Source organism: Lontra canadensis, unplaced genomic scaffold, assembly GCF_010015895.1.
Source record: "Lontra canadensis isolate GAN:19392208 unplaced genomic scaffold, GSC_riverotter_1.0 scaffold99, whole genome shotgun sequence".
Lineage (NCBI taxonomy): Eukaryota > Metazoa > Chordata > Mammalia > Carnivora > Mustelidae > Lontra > Lontra canadensis.
The window spans coordinates 7,273,731-7,295,616 of NW_022631093.1; the positions used below are offsets into that span (position 1 = coordinate 7,273,731).

Here is a 21,886-nt window from a genome sequence, read left to right on the forward strand (position 1 = left end):
GGCGGGAAGCAGGCTCCCTGCTGAGCAGAGAGCCCGATGCGGGGCTCAATCCCAGGACCCTGGGATCATGACCTGACCTGAAGGCAGAGGTTTAACCCACTGAGCCACCCAGGCGCCCCTAAAATAAAATCTTTTAAAAAACAAATAATTCAATAAAAATTTCAAAAGTCATAGAATGCTTTCACTAGTGCACCACAGTGGCACCTAATTCACCTAAATATCAAAGAACAAAGTTCTAAGAAGATTAAAACAGTCAAATGGAAACCTAAGAAGTTAAGAAGTTGAATTAAAATTACTTTTCAGGGCACCTGTGTGGCTCAGTTGGTTGAGCGACTGCCTTTGGCTCAGGTCATGATCCCGGACTTCCAGGATCTCATCCTGCATCGGGCTCCCAGCTCCTTGGGGAGTCCGCTTCTCCCTCTGACCTTCTCCTCTCTCATGCTCTCTCTCACTCATTCTCTCTCAAATAGATAAATAAAATCTTTTAAAAAATAAATAAATAGGGGCGCCTAGGTGGCTTAGTGGGTTGAAGCCTCTGCCTTCGGCTCGGGTCATGATCCTGGGGTCCTGGGATTGAGCCCCGCATCCGGCTCTCTGCTCAGCGGAGAACCTGCTTCCCCCTCTCTCTCTGCCTGCTTCTCTGCCTACTTGTGATCCCTCTTTCTGTCAAATAAGTAAATAAAATCTTTTAAAAAATGAATAAATAAATAAATAAATAAATAATAAAATAAATAAAAAATAAATAAAAAAAATAAAATAAAATAAAATAACTTTTCATTCCTTGAGGATTTCCCCAGTTGAACATGTTAGATCTCCAACAAAGAATCCCCATGAATAATAACAATAAACATTATAAAATGTTTGGCATGTGCTAAATTTCATCCTTACAGGACTAGTTATGGGAAGTATTAGTATTATTTCCACGTTACTTATTACAAATGAAGAAACTGAGGTCCAGGGAAGTTCAGAAACTTTTCAGAGTCACAGCTGGTGAAACAGTAAACCACTGGAATCTAGATGCTCTAACATAACCCTACTCACATGCAGGTAACAGCTGATGCCTAAACGTAATATATCATTTTCTTTCATTTTTTAAATATAACACAAACTGTTTGTAATGGTTAAAATAAACTATTTAAATCTGGGAAACTTAAAAAAAAACTTTCAAAGGAAGGATCTGGGCTTTCAAGCCCACTTACACCCAAAGCAAAAGGTTCTATGTTTTATAGAGTCTGCATAGGATAAAATCTCTGTGCCACTGCTGAAAAGGTTTTAGCATGGGGTTCATTTAGCAAAAGAACTTACATCCCAGTTAAATGTATTTCCTGAGGTCCTTTGGAATCCAAGTGACCTGTAATCAGATGTGAAGGGTTATTCTTGACCATGCATTCTGTCTTTCCTTCTGGTTTTCTTCATTTCTTAATTTCAAAAGCTGATGTTTTGAAAACAAAAGCTCTTGATAAGTACTAAGTATACGGTACAAGTTTCAAGTTCATGAAAACTTAAGAATTTATGTGTGTCGCAAAGAAAAAAACGCTGTGAAAACAGGGCCCTACCCTAAACAACAGATTTTTTTCCTCATGAGTAGAAAATGATGCTTATCACTCAGGAAATGTGAAAGTAGAACAAATACTAAAATGGTTGACTAGTTACTCCTTTTGGACTCAGACTCTACAAAAACAAAAGAATTAGTTAACAAATATTTATGTTTGTTTCTTTGCCTTTCCTGAGATTAGAGTAGAGCATAAGACGTCTCGTTTTAATTAATACTTTCATTCCTACCATCAGTTAGTCAACAAAATATTCCTTTCTGTCTAAATTTTTCAAATGCAAAGTGGCTCTTATTAATGATATTACATTTCTCTTCTTGGCTTATCATTCTCAAAAATCCACTAAGTACTCACAGAATTCTAACTTCAAGGATCTCTACCTACTTTTACCACCTTCTATCTCTATCCAACTACACTGTCCTCTGCATTAAAAGCTGTTCTTGGGCGCCTGGGTGGCTCAGTGGGTTAAGCCGCTGCCTTCGGCTCAGGTCATGATCTCAGGGTCCTGGGATCGAGTCCCGCATCGGGCTCTCTGCTCAGCAGGGAGCCTGCTTCCCTTCCTCTCTCTCTGCCTGCCTCTCTGCCTACTTGTGATCTCTCTCTGTCAAATAAATAAATAAAATCTTTAAAAAAAAAAAAAAAAAAAAAAAAAAGCTGTTCTTTCCCTTGAGGTCTTTACCTCCTTTCTCCTTACCAGTTTCATCAAGGTCTGCAGAAGTGGTAAGTTGATTGGCAGACATCTCTCCACCACCGCTAAGATTCGAAAGATCAAGGCAACATTTCGGGGTACCTCTATTGAGACACAATAGTACATCAAGATTCCTATTTGGCTGTAGTACCCTTAAAAGGCAAAGATCACATTATCCTCTTCATCTGAAACACCCCTCAATAGTCATTCACACCATCTGAACAGTGTCCAAATAAATCTAGCTGCTTTTTGGCAATACTTCAGAGTAGGCTGAGAAAAATCTCCCACTTTTCTCTACCCTAATAATATGCATGTCATTTCCTCCTCACCAACAGAGTGAGACAAGTAATTTTTTTAAATTCGAGAACCAAAGATTGTTGGCTGAAGTCAATCTTGACCCCACAAATTCTCCCCTAAGCACTGTGAACAAACAGATTTGATTTCTCCTTGGAGTCTCTAGTATTTCTCAGGTCTAGAACTCTCCAACTTTGTTTGCTAGCTGAGGCATCAGAGCATGGCATGACCAGAATTTAAAGAATAACACAAATATTAATACTAATAAAACAACCAACTCATTTAATGCAATAGAGTTTTCAAAGACTTGTGCCAGACATCACATCATTTGATTCTCACAAGATTGTGGTAAGATAGGAAGAGATTATTATTTCTATGTCATAAAAAAGAAACCTGAGACTCAAGGGTAACACGGTTAATGAAAGGCAGGGTTTAAAACTTCACCTCTGATCTTTGAGTCAGGATAATTTTTTAAAAACCCAAAGGCTACTCAGGAAAGCAAAGGAGATAAAGTGTGAAAAGTGAATTTACCCAGACAAAATGCTTAGGTTTGCAGAATCACCAAAGAGTTTGTTCACCGGAGTTCTAGGGAGATCTGGACAGGTGGTAAAGGAAGTGTCTCTCTCCAGGAGCAGGTTTAATATCTTCCTCTGACTGGATCTAAAACTGGGTCCGGAGCTGGGGCATTCCTCCACTCCTGCTGATGAAATGAATTCTGCAGACATGGCCTCTGAAACCTGACTAAGGAAAAAATAAATAAGTAAGTAAAGCCTAGCTAAGGGGCGAACCTCATCTACATAGGTACCCCACAGACTGTCCAGTGTTCACATCCTCCTCCACTCTTCCCAGCAGCGGCCCAGCGGCTCTTATTGGATCCCAATCCCAACCGATGAATCACACACAGGTCCGCCTGAAGGTGAAATCACACGTGCTCCAAGCGGCTTGACCTTTTCCTCCGAGCCTGGACTTAACTAGAGGCAAACGTAGGACTTTTTTTTTTTTTTTTCCTTCAAGTCAGGTCGGCAACCTAAAGTGGGACTCGAACTCATCACCCCAAAATCAACAGTCCCACGTTCCATTGACTGAGCCAGCCAGGCCCTCCAAACCCAAGACTTTAAAAAAGGAATGAAAAGAGGGCTTTTATTTGTTCGGGGGCTACACAGCTCATGGCTCATGGCAAGGAAGGAATTCAGGTCTCTTAATTCGCGACAATGACTATTAGGTCCCGTGAAGTTCTGTTTGTGAGACCACGACCGGACCTGAGGGGACGCTAGGGTCTCTGATTCTGGTGGAGAAGTCTCCGCGCTTACCTCAGGAGAAACGGAAGTGGGAAATCACTCACAAGCGAAGCCTTGAGTAGAATGAAAAGAAATCTGAGGAAAGGAGTCAATTAACCAGACTACAATTCTGCTTCAAGACAGGATAGGCTCGAGTCCAGGTTTGCGTTTCTCTCAGGAGAGGGTCAAAGTTACAGCCTCTGTGCAAGAATATCAACAGTCACAGGTCCCGGCTGTTCAAACCTTCCGCCTTCCCCATAAACCTATCCCATTCTCCTCAAAACTGCGCCAGCCAATCTGCGCGCGTCCGCCAGACACCCCCCCCCCCCCCGCCCCCCCACGGCCAATCGTTTGGCTCTACATCACCAGGCGTGAGCTTGCTTTGGAAGGAACACAGTATGCCCCGCCCACCGTCAGAGAAAGATGCCCATTGGCCCATCAGCGTACGCCGAGCCCCGAGGTAAGCCCCGCCGCGCTGAGTACCTGGCACACCATTGGCTCTCTCTCTGGCCAATCGCCACAGCCTTCTCGAGCTCTCCATTCCCTTAGTCCCTCCAACCCCGGGAGATTTAAAGTGCACTTCGTGAGCAATTATCACTCTTTAGGATAATATCTGGGGAGATTTGTTTGGATGCAGGGTGTTTTAAACGTTTCTCTTTCCTTACTTCTTTCTTGTGTGGTTACGTGGTCTTTTCCTCTTCGTTTTGCTTGACTTCCCTTGGAGATATGGAGCCTCTTCCACTGGGATGGCAGATGTTGAGACGAGACAGGTGTGTGTGCTTAAGCTGAGCAGCACTGGCCGCTTCCGACAGCATTCCTTGTTCCGTGTTCCTTTTATAGCGCGGCGTCTTCTAGATGCTAGGTTGTGTAAGATAAAGGAAATTTCTTTTGAGGGTTGTTTATGGAAATGTGGACACTGATGAGGTGGTGTTAAAAAAGTTCTCCCCCCCCCCAAGTTTATTTGTCTTTGTAATCTCTACACCCAATGTGGGGCTCAAACTCAGGATCCCAAGATCAAGAGCCCCATGGTCTTCTGACTCAGCCAGACAGGTGCCCCAAGAATTTATTCTTGTATTTTTTCAAGAAGTATTTTTTTAAATATTTTATTTATTTGACAGAGATCACAAGTAGGCAGAGAAGCAGGCAGAGAGAGAGGAAGGGAAGCAGGCTCCCCAGCGAGCAGAGATCCCGACTCAGGGCTCCATCAGGACTCCAGGACCACGACCTGAGCCGAAGGCAGAGGCTTTAACCGACTGAGCCACCCAGGCGCCCCTCAAGAATTAATTCTTTTTTTTTTTTAAGATTTTATTTATTTATTTGACAAAGATCACAAGTAGGCAGAGAGGCAGCCAGTGAGAGAGAGGAGGAAGCAGGCTTCCTGCTGAGCAGAGAGCTCGATATGGGGCTCGATCCCAGGACCCTGAGATCATGACCCAAGTGGAAGGCAGAGGCTTTAACCCACTGAGCCACCCAGGTGCCCCAAGAATTAATTCTTAAAGTTGAAGATTTGAATAATCCTGTGGGTGTACTGGTGTGCATAGATAAAACAAGATTTGCCATGAGTATTAGCTGATGGGTAACTAGGGATCACTACTCTCAACGTTTAACATACATACTCATCATCTGGGGATTTTAAAATGCAGGTTCTGATTCAGTAGGTTTGAGTTGGGCCCAAAATTCTGCACTTGTAACAATCTTGCAGCTGATGCTGATGCGGCGGTCCTGTGACCCTACTTTGAGTAGCAAAACATTATGCTGTGCTCTTCTATTTTTGAAATTTTCCATAACAAAAAAAAGTTCAAAATAACCCGGAAGCTCTTTAAAATGCAAGCCTCCAAAATGATGATTCAATAAGTTGAGGGTGGGATCTAGGAATTATCAAAGCTCCCAGGGGCTACTCGTGCTGTTGGCTTGCAGACCAGTCTGAGAAACAAATCAGAAATACAAACTTTATCTTTGAGAAACAGTTAAGTCAGATATACAAACTTTATCTAGTGTCCGCATCTTGGTGGTGGTACAGTGTAGTCAGCCAGATTTTATCCTAATACTCTTTCATCTGCAGAATCTGCTTCCCCAGAAAAGAAGTGTGTGAAGAGTCTTTGTTCTCTGGGATTGAGATGGTGAGTGTGGGAGTCAGCACAGAGCCCTGCCATGCCAGGTGAGTTTGAAAACCAGACTGGGGGTTAAGGAGTATGTGGGGGATGAGTTGGTTTCTGCTTTGATAACCATAATCACACTTCATGGGGCCACTGTATACTTCCCCCACAGGTGGGAGGTAGAGACAGATGAAACTGTTCTACAGCGGCGGCAAAAACAGATAGATTATGGCAAGTGCACACCTGGTTATCAGTGTTTCCTGCAGCAGGTCCCCAAGTGAGTGCAATTGTGGGTGGTCACAACAACAGTGTCATCCAAGTGGCTTTGGTTCAATGTAGGGTGATGGAAAGATACTAGAATCTGAGTGTTCTCACAAAGTTACATTATTACTACAACTAATTCTCTTGCACTGTAGCCCCCAAAATAAGTTTTCAAGATTTTTTTTTTTCAAATAGAACAAATCATACTTGGCCAATGAGAATTTTTAAAGTTCTATTTAGTTTGCTATGAAGTTTTTTCTTTCTAACCATTTTTACCTCATACCTCCAGCTGACTTCACTAATTACAACATACTTGCCTAATTACATGTAAGTTTCCATGCATACATGCATACTAAGTGTATAAAAAGGTAGCATGTATTTTAAAGGGATGTCAGATACTGTCTTTATATCTACCTTGATTTCTGAGAGAGTTGAAATATCTAAATTATCTTTCCCAGAAGAATATTAGGAATTTAGGAAGTTAGGTGCTTAATCCCATCTGAAGATTTATTTTTTCTGATTGAATTGAGGGCATTGGTCCTACCTCACTCTCAGGAAATCCCCGAGTCTCCAAATTCACTGTGATAAACAATGAGCTGTGCCCCTTTATCTTGACCTGAGTCTGACACATATTTGTCATTGCCAGGGCCAAGCGACAGCCAGGACTTCACCCTCAAACACCAAACAAGAAGAGGAGATACAGCCGTCGGTCCTGGGATGCCCAGATCAGGCAGTGGAGAAGAGCCCTACATTCCTGGGACCCCCCCAGCCAGCCTCTGCAGGGCAGGGTGTCTGAGGGGTGTGTGCATTATTCTTGGTTTGTTGTTTGAGTGGTGGACTGAGCCCAACCTCTCCTCAATTTGCAGAGGTTTGGCTTTTACAGGCTGAAAAGGGAGAGTCTGAATGAGGTGTATATTCCTCTGACTCTGCTACCTTCCTAGGCAGGGAATGGAGGAACTCTTAGAGCCAATGGGTTCCACCCCTTTGGATGACCTCCTGAATGACTGGTTCCAGGCCCTGGAACCCTCACCAAATCCAGATGGAGGCCAGAAGGGAGCCCAGGTAGTATCCTCTTCTAAAACCCATTGGAGGGCGCCTGGGTGGCTCAGTGGGTTAAGCCTCTGCCTTCGGCTCAGGTCATGATCTCAGGGTCCTGGGATCAAGTCCCGCATCGGGCTCTCTGCTTGGCAGGGAGCCTGCTTTCTCCCCTCTCTCTCTCTCTCTCTGCCTGCCTATCTACCTACTTGTGATCTCTCTCTGTCAAATAAATAAAATCTTTAAAAAAAAAAATAAAAAAATAAAACCCATTGGAGCAGGTTTAGAAATGGGGTCTGGCCCATGAGGTAACCATTAGATGGTGTTCATGGTAGTATTCGAAGAAAAATGGGGCAGCAGGAAAAAATAGGACATAAATAAAAAATTTGAGAACTAAAGGTGACATAAGGAGATTTAACTGTAGTTGGTAATGGTGGGAAAGTTGGGTTGCATTGAAGGTTATTTTATACTTGATGAAAGGTGTATCTTCCTTGGAAATGAGAACTTGAAAGGTGACATGAAGGGTTTGGGGTATTTATTTTTCTTTTAAGTGTCTCAATTTATTTCCGTGTTTTGGAATAAGCCAGTACTAACTTTCCTTCTTATTCTCAATTATTGAACTTTTTTTAAAAAGATTTTATTTTTTTTTATTGAACTTAAAAAAAAAGATTTTTTAAATTTATTTGACAGAGAGATAGAGAGCACAAGTAGGCAGAGTGGCAGGCAGAGGGAGAGGGAGAAGCAGGCTCTCCACAGAGCAGGGAGTCCAATGCAGGGCTCAATCGGAGGACCCTGGGATCATGATGACCTGAGCTGAAGGCAGCTGCCAACTGACTGAGCCACCCAGGCATCCCAATCACTGAACTTTATTAAGTACTGTTAATAATAAAAATGAGTATCACCAAGTGGTGAAAATCAAGGGTTTTAGAGCCTCAAGAAGTGCATTGTAATATTACCTTGGCCCACCACATGGGCAATCACTTAATCTCCGACCATTTCATCTGTCAAATAGGGAGATTTGTCTCATTTGATGATTCTAAGCAAAAAATGAAAATACATATTTAAAGTAAGTAGTATAGTGCCTGGCACATAGTGCTCCACAACAGCAATTATTGGAAACCATGTCTCCTATACTTCATGGCCTCTTTTGCCAAGGGATTTGAAATGTGCAAATAAAGAAAATGTGCAGTGCATCTTCCCTCCACCCCCATTTTCTTGATAAATAGCTCACTTTCCCTCTACTCTTCTTTTTCAGTTTGCAGATTCGGTGGCTCCTGCCTACTCCCTTCCCGGGCTCTGTGAGGAAGAACCCCACCACTGGTTCTACTTCCTAGCTCATCACAGTTAAATATCTGTCCCAGATTTGAGTAGGACACAAAATATTTAGAGAAAACAGATGTCTTTCAAGGGACATGTTGCTAAGTGTAAGAGTGAAGATTACTTGCATTTCTGCTACTTCCCAATTAAAAAATAATCTTAAACTGCCCTACAAAGAAATCACAACACGAAGGCATTGTTTAAAACTTCTTTTCCTGGGTGCCTGGGTGGCTCAGTGGGTTAATGCCTCTGCCTTCGGCTCAGGTCATGATCCCAGGATCCTGGGATCGAGCCCCGCGTCAGCAGGGAGCCTGCTTCCGCCTCTCTGCCTACTTGTGATCTCTGTCTGTCAAATAAATAAATAAAATCTTAAAAAAAAAAAAAACACCTTATTTTCCCATTTTTGCCTGCTTTTCTAAACCTTCTTTGATAGCTGAGACTCAAATTTACATAAGAGCCGGTAACCATGTAGCTGTTCCCCAACCTATTCCCTACTAACGTCTACGTTCAGTCTTTTCAAAAAAGACTTAAACTTTGGCTGAGGTGGGAGGTGGTGGTAGTGGTGGAAATTTAATAAAGGGTGGCATCCTCCTCCTGAAGAGGAAATACAAAGCTATCAACATCTTTTACACAAGCTGCCTCTTTCCTCCCTCCCTCCCGTTCTGTCTTAAGGAAAGTGGTCCAGCTGTAACCACCATACTCCCCCCACCCCCCCACCCCCGCAAGCAACTGAACCGCCTATGATGTCATAATCACAACCCCATTACCTCATCCTGCTGGGGGGTGGGGGTGCGTAGAGGAAGGAGGAGGAGTGAACAGCCCTGGGCCCACCTCGGCTTTACAAAGTGTTTTGGGTGAGGGTTAATTACTGAACCAGTTGGGAACGGCCCCGCAACCGTTGCAAGTCTGAGGTTTATAAGGCTCGAGGCGATCGGGCAGCTGGAAGAGGGGCTCCTGGGACTCAGAGCAGGCCCTAATCGGCTCTTGGACTACATTTCCCAAAAGCCTTCACGCCGCGGACGGGTCCTCTGTTGGCGGAAGGGGGATTCCTTCCGAGAGGCTGCCGTAGAGGGCGGGACAGGAGAGCAGGTAAGAGGAACTTTGGCTATTTCTGTTACGCGGCCCAAATCGAGTAGGGAGCCGTACTTGGGCCAATGTCGGAACCGAGGGCGAGGGGAATGACTTTGTTTACCTTCGACCAACACGGTCTCCCCCGCGGGTTTGGAGATGTGCCGCCAACTGGGCCCGTCCACCTTCTGCAATATTTTGGAGGGGGTGACTCGATAGTGAGGAAACCACGTTCATCCCTAAATCAAAGATCCTGGCTCATTCCCGGCAGCACTTTCTAAAAATGACTTTGAGAGAGAAATGACGCGGGTTCGAGCCTCCGCGGACGGTTCAGGGCGATTCTGCGATCCAGAGCGATCCCCCACTCTCCTTAGGGGCCCGTTGGTTCGTGCCGGCGCCTTTTAAGGGCACCGTGGGGCGAACGGAGCGCTCAGAGCTGCTCTGGCCGCGGCCCTGGGAGCTGGAGGAGCCGCGGTAGGTGGCGAGGGCAGGTGGCGCTGGGGCCTCGGGGCGGGCACCTCGACCGTCCCTCCCTCCTTCCCTCCTTCCCTTCCCCCAGCCCGGTCGCGCGCGCTGCATGGCCTCTCTGGACGCCTCCGCGGGGAGAGCACGGGACCTGGTGGGGGAGGGGTTGGCGGAGTGCTAAGTCCCAGACCCTCTACAGCCCCTGTGTCCTGAGTTCGCTTCCCGCGGCCAGATGATGGAAGCTGATTGGGAAGAGGCGAAAGACAGCCCCCCTGAGCGAGCCCTGGTGCCCCCCCTAGGGGCTAGCGGACGCCCCATGCCCCACCCCGCAGGGACAGGCAGGGCAACCGAGGGAGAGGTTGAAGACTGGAGGGGGGGGCCTACCCCTTTTGCTTCTTCATCCGGGTGGGGGGAGGGGTGCTCCCCACTTGTCACCCCTATCCCCGCCAGAGCCATATGGAGGAAGAGCAGTCAGGTCCCCACTTACCTGTTCATGCACCTCCCTGCCTCCCTCATGTTTTCCTTTAGTGTCCCCCAGAGGTGTGGGTCTGGGACCTGGGGGGAAGGTCCCCAGGGATTTGTGACTCTCCTCCCCCTTGGTCTGACTTGATCCTAGGTTCTCCAGGTTTCAGCACAGCCTCAGCATCCCTAAAACCCGAATGTCAGGGGCGCCTACCATCCAATAGGAGATGGGGTGGGGGTCCAGTCTTTATTTTAGGGGGCTGATGGTGGAGGGAAAGCCTGGATTGAGAGTTGGGCCTGGTGGGGTGGTGGGGAGGGCCTAGCGGCCTGCTACTCTTTGAAGGGCTGAGCCCTGTGCCAGTTGTTAAGCTGAGAAGTTTTAACTTGTTTAGTGAACGTTCAGGGCTGCCTCTGCCCCTCAGATATACAAAATGGAAGGGAAGGAAGGCGGCAAGAGAGGGTTTCTTACACTTTTTTCTATGCCTGCCTGAGAAAGAGGAGGCCCCTCGCGGAGCTGGTTTGCCTTCTTTTGTGTCCTGGTTTGATTCCTTATGGCTTCCGTTCTGTTCCCCCTCTCAGCCTGGCCTGTTTTAGGAAACTCAGGCTGAGAGTATCAGTTGCGTGGTGGTAGTTGCATTGTTCCAATTACCGCCGTGTGTGGCCACATCCCAACAATTAAAATGCAGAAAAACACAAAATCACTCTCTTCACTTGATCCCAGAGAGGGCTGGGAGTTCGCTGTTTGGCCAAATGCCTCATGAAAAGCTTGAAAGAGTTTGCTTCACTCCCTGCTCTTCATGGCTGGTCAGCCTGAGGCCTGGGATCTCTGGGGTAAAAGCTTGCAATTAGGCTCCCTGTCTAGTTGATCTTTTGGGGGCAGAGTTAAGAAACCAAGAGGGAAGTGATATAAACTTTAGCTTTTCCTACAAGAACATAGGGGAAGCCACTGAAGGGAGCTCTCAGGAAGCTGGAACTTTGTTCAGGGTGGTAATAATAATTATGCATGAAAATGATAGTTAACTGTAATGATGATTGACTTCTCCCACAGCTTCCAAAAAACTACAGATACATCTACATGTAGTTCTTTGCTCTTCCTTACCTACCTTTCTCTGAGGTGGGAATGTGGTAGAGATGATTCTCTCTTTTTGCAAAGTAGAAAGTGATCTGCCTCCAAGGTCATAGGAGAGCCGTTTTGGGCTTCCCTAGGTGTTCAGGTAAGGGAGGTTGGCATCCAGCCAAATAGATAAACCCAATTGCCTTCTTCATCTTAATGATACTATCACTTGTGGCATTCTTGGGCTGTGTAGAGCAACAAACAGGAGGGTTTGAGAAGCCGCAGTCTATGTGGACTCCTGATTTGTATAGGCTGGATGGTATGCTTTTTGCATTTTGATATTTTGTGTTACAGTGTACCTGTGACAGATTAATAGACAGATTTTTTTTTTCTGCCCATTTTACACATAGGTTAACTAAGGCCAAGAAAAGTAAAATTATCTCCCAGAACTGTCGTAACAAATTGGAGCAAGACTTACATTTCTTGAATGTTTGTTGTTTCTACTAGAAAATGCTGCATACACTCTCTGATGAGCTGTCTGCCTGCTGGTCATTTCTGGGAATAGGCAGAACCATATGGAAACACTAGGTTATCCTCCCCTCCTCCATTGAGCAAGGTCCCTCAGGCGATTGTGTGGGCTTGAAGCCTGTTCTCTGATGGAATTAGTTTGCTTATACTGAAATTGACCATGAGAAGGAGTCTTGATTAATTGAATGCATGGTCTTTGAGTAAGATCAAGCTAAAAACTTAGTTGAATGAAGTCATACAGTTGTTATTTTTAACATGTATAGAGTAATGTAATTGGAAGAATCCTGGTACCATTTCTATCTTCTTACCATTTTGTAAGAGAATACATACAGTATGTGTTAGAAAACAACAATAAATCAAACATTCAAGCTAGGGAAGAACATAAAACCTTTTTCACTTTGGTCTGAATCAAAAAGTCATTCCTACAACCAGTGCCCCTCCCTGTTCCCTGTTACTATTTCTGTAGTTTAGGAAAAGGGTACTTCTCTGTTTCTGATTAGAAGATAAAATATTGGGGTAGTGAGGATGGAAGTAACCATTTGGGCTTCCCTTTTTCACGTGAGCTGTTTTTAAGTGGTGTTGGTACACCGGGTAGACAAAGCATAGCATGAACCAGGTTAAGATTGGCAAATAGGTTTCAACTTGCTTGCTAACTCCAGTTCATTTTACTGGTTAACTGGAGTTCCAGGTTCAGGGTGTTTCTGAGGCTGTATTGAGGCTTAGCAGGAAAGAGCTATGATCAAATTAACAATGTCTGCCAGAGGCCTGGCATAGGGATGCTGTGGTATGTGTGCCATGCATTTTCCACCTTTGGGCCAGGTACATCTCTAATATCACTTGGGGCTGGTCCCTCTGTAATTGGCAGACTCAGCAGGCATGACTGGAGAGGGAAGTCCCAATGGTTCTAGAATGGTGCTGCAGTGGCAGAAGACGGCTCACGAGTGAGGTCTGGAAGAACGACAGGGAAGACATCCATCATTTGCTCCAAAGTGTGCAAGTCAAATCCTGGGGAGAATCATGATAACCCTGATCACTGAGCAGCTACAGAAGCAGACTCTGGATGAGCTGAAATGCACACGCTTCAGCATCAGTCTGGTAAAAGACCAGTCTTCCTGCTTCTCTACAACCCCCTCCCCCTTTTTTCTGAGGCTGTTTGTTGCTACTAGTTTACCCATGTCCTGTGCCGGATGAGTCATGGTACTTATACTGGAAGAGCCTACTAAAGACTCAAAACCCAGCCCAAAAGGAAGGGGGCAGGTATTCTTCCATTGATAGAGAAGGGACACCAAAACTTGGGTGGAGAAGGGTTTGAGATATTGGAAGATACAGATTATTTTACTTACTAACTTTGGGAAGACAAGAAGAAGAGAACATTTAGGAGTCCCTCATATCCCTATAGCCCATGAATTCCAGGGGTGAGCTCAAGAGGCCCTCCTGGAAATCTGTGTCCTAAACCTGAATCACAATGGATATTCTCTCTCTCTTAGCCTCTGCCTGATCATGCAGACATCTCCAACTGTGGGAACCCTTTCCAGCTTGTGTCTGGTAAGGCATTGTGTGTATGTCTGTGTGTATGCCCGTGCTTCCATCCACACCTTTCTTGCACTGGTTTCCAGTGACCCCGGCTAGCTAGCCTACCTCCACAACTTTCTGGCCAGGGTTGCCTGCTGAGATTGATGCTCATTTCCATTTTACTGCGCCAGCATGGAAGTTATTTGTTTAGTTGGCTCTTAATCAAGCCTTGATGGGACTTTTATAATCTGGTTTTATTTATTTGGTTGTTCGTTTATTTTATTTTTTTTGCCCCCCCCCCCGCCAGTCTGTTTTTTTTTTTAAATAGGTAGTATATTCATTTAGTTCAAAAATTTTTAAATAATAAAAGTTTATTAAGTTATAGTGAGAAAAAGTCTGCTTTCTCCATCCATCTCCCACCATCTCCCTAAAAGCAGCTCTTCTTATTACTCTGTCTATCCATCTAGAGTTTGTTTATAGAAATAGAAGCAAATATAAATGTATTTTTTTATTCCTGCAAAGGGTTGCATATTATATTTATTATTTGCTCTTTTTTGTAAACTTAACTATAATATAGCCAGAAGATCTTTCCATATCAGTGTGTTAATTTGAGTGTTTCTTTGTGGGTGGCCAGAAACAAAGGAACATGAATAGTCTTAGGGTTTCCCAAGCACAGGTTCCACGTCAAAGGCCTTTCTACACTGTTTGCACTCTCTGGAAATTAAAATGATTTTTTACCTGCTGGATTACCTCTTACTCCTTGGCAGCCCTAACTCCTGTCTTGGTGCTGGTGGCACATGGGAAAGGGAAAAACTAAGGAAAAGGACCATGGGCCTGCTTTTTACAGCTTGGGGCTGGTGGGTAGGGGAGCAGAGTAGGGTTAGGTGGAGTAAGGGATGAACAGGGCAGACATGCATTTGCTTCTCTTTAATTGGTCTACCTTTGAGAGGGAGTAGCAGGCAGTATATGAGACTGTTGTCAATTTCAGGTAGTTCCTCATAATGGAGGCAGTACGTATAGTGATTAAGAGACCTAGCCTTCGCATCAGACAGACCTGGGTTTGAATCCTCCTTTGGTCATTTCATTCCTACATGACTTTGGACAAGTTATTGGACTTCTATCATCAAATAGGGATAATAATACCTACCTCATGAGGTTTTGGAGAAACCTCCCATAAAGTGCTCATTACATGGTGTGGCAAATAGCCCTTAAAAATATGTTAGCTCTCTTTAATACTATTTTTATTGTGAATGCTTTACAGAAGGTGCTTCCTGGAGGGGCCTGCCCCACTGTTCCTGTGCTGAGTTCCAGGACAGCCTCAACCTCAGCTACCACCCCTCAGGCTTGAGCCTGCACCTCAGACCACCCAGCCCGGGAAGTTCCCCACAGGAGCAGCCCCTCTCCCAAGTCCTAAGCCCTGAGCCCCCAGACCCAGAGAAGCTTCCTGTGCCCCCTGCCCCACCATCCAAGAGGCACTGCCGCTCACTCTCAGTGCCCGTGGACCTGTCTCGCTGGCAGCCGGTGTGGCGGCCTGCCCCCTCCAAGCTGTGGACTCCCATCAAGCACCGGGGCAGTGGTGGAGGGGGTGGGCCGCAGGTGCCTCACCAGAGCCCCCCAAAGCGGGTCTCCAGCCTCAGGTTCCTCCAAGCTCCCAGTGCCTCTTCTCAATGTGCCCCGGCCCACAGACCCTACAGTCCCCCTTTCTTCAGCCTGGCCCTGGCCCAAGATTCCTCTCGACCCTGTGCCACCTCCCCACAAAGTGGCTCCTGGGAGAGTGATGCTGAGTCCCTGTCACCTTGCCCGCCCCAGCGCCGCTTCTCTTTGTCACCCAGCCTGGGCCCACAGGCAAGCCGCTTCTTGCCCTCTGCCCGGAGCTCCCCTGCATCCTCCCCAGAGCTGCCCTGGCGACCTCGAGGCCTCCGCAATCTTCCCCGAAGCCGCTCACAACCCTGTGATCTGGATGCCCGCAAAGCTGGAGTCAAGCGGCGCCACGAGGAAGACCCCCGGCGGCTGCGGCCTTCTTTGGACTTTGACAAGATGAATCAGGTGGGACCAGTAGGACTAGGGAAGCTTGGTTGGAAGGAGGGAGACTATTCCATATTCCCTGAGAGCTGTACTCTAGTTCCATGCACTCCTGGAAGGTTCCTTTCTTTTTTATTTTAAAAAATTTTTTCCTTATTTTTTAAGTAGGCTCCACACCCAGCATAGAGCCCAACATGGGGCTTGAACCTGAGATCAAGACCTGAGGTGAGATCGAGAGTCGGACGCTTAACCGACTAAGCCACCCAGGTACCCCTGGCAGGTTCTTTTCTGTTTGAGCTTTTGCTAGGGTGATTTACCATCCTGGTTGCCCAGGACTGTACCCATTTTAGCACTCAAAGTCCACGTCCTGTGCCACTCCATGTCAAGAAAAACTGAGGTGAGACCCATGTTAAATCTTATAACTGGAATTCCCAGTTGTTCTGTTAAAGGCATTTCCCCCTCCATTCTGTGGATGCAGAAGCCATAAAAGTCCCATCAGCAGTGCCCTGCCCCTTCTTGATCTCAGGGCTCATTTTGCCACTTGTCCTTCATTGCTTCCCTTGGGTCTGTGACGGCCTAAGCAAAATGGGTTGCTGCCCTTATTCACATTCAGCAGATGTATTTTGACTTACTGGTGTGGTACAGCTGTTGTATGCATGTGCCCACTTTTTTCATACCCTTCCTTTTGGTCCGCCAGGTCACAAACCTCTTTGAGAATCTACGTGCTTATTCATAGAGTCATTCCTCCAGCGAGTCAGCAGATGTTACTGAATACCTGCTATGTACCAGGCTGTGACTAGGCACTTGCAATATTATGAAACATACAGATACTATTCCTGCCCACAGGAAGCTTATAAATGAGCTCCTAATCTTGAATCTGATAGAAACTATGGGCTCATTTCTCAAAGAATTTGGAGAAATTATAAATAATAAATTCATAAAATTTATTTATATATTTTTATATATAAAATATGTATTGTATAATTTATATATAAATTATAGTTTATATAATTTTATAAAATTATAAATAATACATTTATAAATTATAATATGTAGTTCACATATTTCACCCTTCGGCCAAAAACTTTTTTTAAATTCTTTTTTTTTTTTTTCTCTTAAAGATCTTATTTATTTGACAGAACACAAACAGGAGAGCGGTAGACAGGGAGAGGGAGAAGCAGGCAGAGGGAGAGGAAGAAGCAGGCTCCCCTAGAGCAAGGAGCCCAGTGCGGGGCTTGATTCCAGGAATCTGGGATCATGACCTGAGCCGGAGGCAGACATTTAACCAACTGAGCCACCCAGGTGCCCCAAGCCTAGGACTACTGCCTGCAAGAGTAACCAGAGGGACACTTGGAAATAGCTTGGACCCAGGGTTTTGTGGAAGTTGGTATCTATTTTTGCAATCTTAACTTTGTTGTTTGTTTGACAGAAACCATACTCAGGAGGTCTCTGTCTCCAAGAAGCAGCCCGGGAAGGCAGCAGCATCTCTCCACCGTGGTTCATGGCCTGTAGCCCCCCACCCCTCTCTGCTTCCTGCAGCCCCATTGGGGGTTCCTCCCAGGTGCTGAGTGAAAGCGAAGAGGAGGAGGAGGAGGGGGCCGTGCGGTGGGGGCGGCAGGCACTGAGCAAGCGGACACTGTGCCAGCAGGACTTTGGGGACCTGGACTTGAATCTAATTGAGGAGAACTAAAACTGAGAGGCTACTTCCTGGGGCCACACAGACTGACTCTCTATGGCTACTAACAAGTGTCGAGGCCCCAAGGCCAGGGGCCCAGCCTGGGAATGGGGGTGAGTGGAGGGCTCCGACTCAGGGCAGCCGGAAATCTTCTCGCTCCAGGAAGCTCGACCATGCCAAGAGACTGGCCGGGACAAGATAAACGGAGCTGGTGGCGGGAGGGACAGCCCCAGAGCAGACCCTTCCCATGGCGGCCCTGAGTGTGAGTATCCCTGCCACTGAGAAAGCAATGGGCAGGGAAGGAAGGGGTCTGCTGACCCCAGCTCGGGGAATTTCACTAGCCCCTTTGCTTCAAAGGGCACTTGTGTCTTAGAATTTGGCCAGGGTGGGGGGGTTCATTCAGCCTCCTTGGAGAAAATGTGTGAGAGTGTGTGTGTGCGTGGGAGTGTACTTGGGGAAAGGTGTGTTTGTGTAGCCTTAGGGAAGGAAGGCAGTTGCTCCTTTACAGCAGAGCGTCATGATACCCCCAGGATCTTGAATTTTCACAGGATAGCAGGCTTATTCAAGAAGTCAAAAGGAGGGCACCAAGTTTTTCTTTTTTCTGAGTAGCTCTGGAACCAGGCTTATAATCCATGAGCACCACTGGCTCTGCAGAGGATTGTTTTTGGGGTATGGCAGGGTCTTTTAAGTGCTGTGACCCCAGCTAATGGTCTTTTTCTTAGGCCCATTCCCTCCCCTAGGTAGATCTAATATTAGGACTGGAGAGGGCTCTTTACATTGATTCTGAGCTGGCCTTTTTTTCTCATCAGATTGCCTAGGCTGTATACAACCTGCCTTTGTGTCTAAGTAGATGTAAGTGCATGTGGGCAACTGAGGCAGAGTTGTGGGGGGGTCCATCTTCTTCTTTACCTGTCTACTGATGGGACTTTTTCCCCCCTCACTCTCTGAGCTTTGAGGGTTGAGAACATGGAGGGAAGGCTCTGTATTGGTCCCCATCATCTGAGGCCCAAAGGCCCATCTGCAGCAGAGGTGGCATTCAGTGCCCACTAACCATGGGTAAGCCCATCCCAGTACTGCCCTTTGGAAGCAGACTGTAGAGAAATTTGTTAGAAGATCCAGGCCTACCCTCTTTTCTGACCTGCTTGAGAAAGCAGAAGGGCATGTCAGCATTTACCAGTTTGCTTGTCTTCCATTCCTGCCAGGAAATGTTTATTTGCCTCTAATTGGACCTGAGAGACCTCAGGGAGGTTGGGGCTCACTGAGGAGTTGGCTGAGGATGTGTAAAGCAAAAGCTATGAGAAGCAGCTGGGAGTTTGTTGTTGTTGGATTGAATTCTCCCCCCCCCTTTTTTTTTTTTTGTTTCTCACCCATAACTTGAGCCAGGGCAGCAGGTCCCAGTGGTTGCGGTAATGGGTGTAATGGCTTCTGGACTCTTGGTAGGCCTGGCACCAGTGGAGGTATATACTGAAACTGCCGCCAAATAACTTGAGAGGCTTTATCCAGCTCTGGTTGACCCTGCACAACTGAATTGGACCTGTCCTTCCAGTTTATTGGAGGAAGGGGATTCTCTTCAATTTCCAGGGTGTCTTAGGATCCAATTCCTCATGTTAGGGAAGAAGACCAAAGCCCATATGTTTTCTTCCTCATGGAATTGAGCCTGTCATTTTCTTGGTTTCCCACATATTGGATAGGAGTGTCACTGAGGCTGCAGTTTCCTCACCTCCACTCCTGAGGAGGTGGCCATTTCTTCTTGAGCCTCTGGCTCTAGAGGTTCTACCCTTTCAGGGCTCTTCCCTTTCTCCTGATAGTTACCAGGTATTACCAGTGAGCTACCAGGTCTGTGGGGGGCCTGAAAGAGGCTCTCTGGAGAATCCAGGGAAACTGGGAGCCCGGGAGTTGCCCATCCTTGGTTTCATCCCTCCCTTGGCTCCTCTCCTTTTTTAGGCCATAATTTCCCTGGTGCCAGCTTCTTTTTCTCTGGGGGCATCCTTATCCGTGGGCTCTCTGCTGCATATTGGCTGTGCTAGCTTCCAGTAGGCCACTGGCAAGGCCAGTGGGGTCTCTGCAAGCCCTAAGCTGAAGAAATGAGGGCAGTTTCTGCCTCTACTCTGGCTTCCCCAAAGCCCTAGGGGTGCAGTCCTTAGAGGAGAGGGTCTACCGATACCATATTTGAATTCTGTTACTTTAAGATCTGGAAAGTTAAACTAGTTGAAACTGTCATCTTGCTTCCCAGTCTAAGCACCCATGACCCTGGTACAAGCCTTTTCAAGAAATGGTTCATTTTGCTTTACACAGTAGATCTGTTCCAACAGTTCTGTGTAAGCCAGATGCTATTTTGCGATGCATTTGGACTGCTGACCATTTTAAAAGCAGCCTGTGTGATTGCTTCTTTTGTAAAGCAAGCAACCTCCCTCTACTTTAGCTGTTTTGACTATTCGATTTTCACATATTGGGCTTACCCAGAGTGGAGCACACCTTTACAGGGCTGTGGTTGACGCTGGGTAGACCTCTGCATCTGTGTTGTGTGTGTGGTGTGGCTGACCAGTAGGTGAGTATTCCTGCGTGTGTGAGTGAAGCCACTCCCAGGCTGGTGCTCTCCTCCTGTGCCCGGTGACTGCCCAGTGGCAGCTCCAGCTGCCCTTCACTCCCACCTGCTGCCAAAGTCCCTGTGCTAATGGGATTACAAATACAAAAAGTGGAAAAAAATTTTTCGTAAACTTTGTTTTATATTAAAAAAATCCATTAAGTCTGTGTGTGTTAAACATGAGGTCCTGCCTCTGTGGCTGTGTTTGAAAAAATAAAGTTTTATTAGAATAATTCATTTTCCCAAGCAATCTTGTGTACTGCAGTGTCTTCTTCCCTTCTCCACAAAAAAAGGCAAGGAGGAAGCAGGGAGAAGGCTACCTAACTCTAACAGCCCCCTCCTCTAGTGCATGTCTGGGCCTTCACACTTGGAGGGCAGTATCTAATCCTTAGGCCCTTCAAGGCATGGCAGTAATATCCTGGGGCCCAGGCTTGTGTTAGGCCTTGGTTATTTCTGGCAGTCTGATTTGGTCTTTGTTTCCCTGGTACCTATCTCTTCCCTACGGTCACTCTTCCAACAAGTTGAAGTCAAGTATTTATACATTCTAGTTCCCTGAGAAATGTTTGATGGTCCAGTCAGGAACTTGTCTAGATTGGTTTGTAGGCTTTAGGAAGTGGGGAGAGAAAGCAGACTGAGAGACTTGACCGGGAATCTTTTTCTAGGAGTTTTCACATCTTATACCCCAGAGAGATGGAGATTTCATCATCAGAATTCAGATTCTAAAGACCTAGGCAATTTCTCCATTCTAAAAATTATCCTAACAGCAGAGCTTCTCTTTTATTCTAGAAGTTGGTATTTTCCATAATGCTTCAGTTTGGGTTGTTCGTGTGTTAAGGGAAACTGTGGTTCATTCTCTTTAGACATTGCTATTCCACCCTTTCCCCTGTGTTAGCATTCTTCCAATTTGTGTGGGTGAAATGTAGTTGCTTAGAGATCCAGGCAGGAGCCTCTGTCCCTGAGGCATAGCCTTTCTTTACTACCAGTTGTGCCACTGACTTGCCAGGCGTAAGAAGAGTCAAGTTGCTTAGCCTCCGTCCCAGTTTCCTGCTTCAAATTTGTGGCACTCATTGTTGAATACCAATGAAGTGTGCAGGAGGACAGGATTGGCTTGATAACCTGGAGCAGGAACTTTTGAGGGGTTGAAAGTACACTCCAAAAAAGAGGGGCAGTTGTCATCTGCCCCCCAAACAAAGGAGGGGTTTTGAGGAGGGTGGGGCTTTGGCATGTGTTTAAAGGAGGCTCAGTATTAGAAGTTTTTCTCTTTCTTTAAAACTGCTGCTGTTTCATTTCACCTACTATTTGAGAAAGGGTAAAGTTTGAACATCTAAAGTGACTTTGCTTTTTTTCCCTTTATGTTCATTTTGTTGTTGTTAGGTTTTTATACTGTTTATTTTCTGTAAGGCAAAGTGAGATTTCATTTTTCATTCCTGAAGTCCTGCTAGTATAGGAAAGAATGTAAATTCCATGAGGACAAGGGTTTTGTTTAATGTTGTATCCCCAGCACATTGAAAAGTTACTGGCACATGAAAAGGCCTGCCATATTTGTTGAATGAATTTCTCATCTTTGCCTTCTCATCCCTGAACTTAGAATTAGTTAGAACTTAGAATTACTGTCTCTGGTGCTGAGAAACCAGTTTTGAACACTGGGGCAATAATTAGAGCTCCATACAGGAGAAAATCCCAACAGTGGATTTTGGTAGAAAACCTGAAGGGCAGCCACCAGGTCTTAGGAATTCACCCTTGTTCTCCTCTTACCAACTAGAGTTTGTGGGCCATGTGCTTTGAGAGATGTCTCTTGGCCCAGGAAAGCATTCTGATTTAGGCCTCAGGTGAGATGGAAGTTCCAAGGAGTAGGGAGAGAAAAAATTCAAGGAAATGTTTCCTTAGTGCTCCACAGGGTTAGTTCTAGAATGACTTCCCAAGAGGTTTCATACTTTTTCTAAAGTCAGTAGTTGCTGCCTGCTCCCTTTTGGAGCCCTGGACCTTTGCTGCAAGAAA

At 46.0% G+C, this 21,886-nt stretch overlaps 3 protein-coding genes across 8 annotated transcripts in view; 2 read left to right on the forward strand and 1 right to left on the reverse strand.

Annotated features, from left to right (window-relative positions):
- CDC25C (cell division cycle 25C) overlaps nt 1–4,067 on the reverse strand; it is a 30,311-nt gene extending 26,244 nt beyond the window's left edge. Inside the window, exons 1-5 of one of the 5 annotated variants that reach the window (XM_032837761.1) lie at nt 3,875–4,067; nt 3,403–3,503; nt 3,064–3,269; nt 2,245–2,342; nt 1,306–1,351 (exon numbers count right to left, since the gene is read on the reverse strand). In XM_032837761.1, the coding sequence (XP_032693652.1) occupies nt 1,306–1,351; nt 2,245–2,342; nt 3,064–3,257 (338 nt within the window). In that variant the 5' untranslated portion in view covers nt 3,258–3,269; nt 3,403–3,503; nt 3,875–4,067. Of the gene's footprint in view, nt 1–1,305; nt 1,352–2,244; nt 2,343–3,063; nt 3,274–3,402; nt 3,504–3,842 lie in introns of all 5 variants that reach the window. The other 4 variants (XM_032837764.1, XM_032837760.1, XM_032837762.1 and 1 more) reach the window with 4 other exon arrangements.
- A 165-nt stretch (nt 4,068–4,232) lies between these two features.
- On the forward strand, nt 4,233–8,694 carry LOC116855226 (oocyte-specific histone RNA stem-loop-binding protein 2-like). Its single transcript, XM_032837769.1, is given in 7 exon segments — nt 4,233–4,280; nt 4,282–4,418; nt 5,860–5,967; nt 6,078–6,182; nt 6,813–6,965; nt 7,108–7,228; nt 8,457–8,694. Coding segments are annotated over 7 exon segments (804 nt in total). The 3' UTR covers nt 8,589–8,694.
- A 619-nt stretch (nt 8,695–9,313) lies between these two features.
- On the forward strand, nt 9,314–20,138 carry FAM53C (family with sequence similarity 53 member C). 2 transcript variants are annotated; one of them, XM_032837767.1, is made up of 5 exons: nt 9,314–9,607; nt 12,961–13,190; nt 13,583–13,640; nt 14,869–15,653; nt 17,059–20,138. In XM_032837767.1, the coding sequence occupies exons 2-5, from the start codon at nt 13,113–13,115 to the stop codon at nt 17,317–17,319; spliced, it is 1,182 nt and encodes a 393-aa protein (XP_032693658.1). In that variant the 5' UTR covers nt 9,314–9,607; nt 12,961–13,112; the 3' UTR covers nt 17,320–20,138. The 2 variants fall into 2 exon arrangements, with proteins under 2 accessions (XP_032693658.1, XP_032693657.1); XM_032837766.1 differs by lacking the exon at nt 9,314–9,607 and adding an exon at nt 9,738–10,060.
- Nucleotides 20,139–21,886: the final 1,748 nt, after the last annotated feature.

Excerpts from the sequence above, each read along its gene's own strand:
- FAM53C (XM_032837767.1), top strand. The coding sequence starts at position 13,113 with ATGATAACCCTGATCACTGAGCAGCTACAGAAGCAGACTCTGGATGAG. Across the intron at positions 13,641-14,868 it reads CCCTTTCCAGCTTGTGTCTG|AAGGTGCTTCCTGGAGGGGC; the intron begins GTAAGGCATTGT and ends AATGCTTTACAG. Across the intron at positions 15,654-17,058 it reads ACTTTGACAAGATGAATCAG|AAACCATACTCAGGAGGTCT; the intron begins GTGGGACCAGTA and ends TTTGTTTGACAG.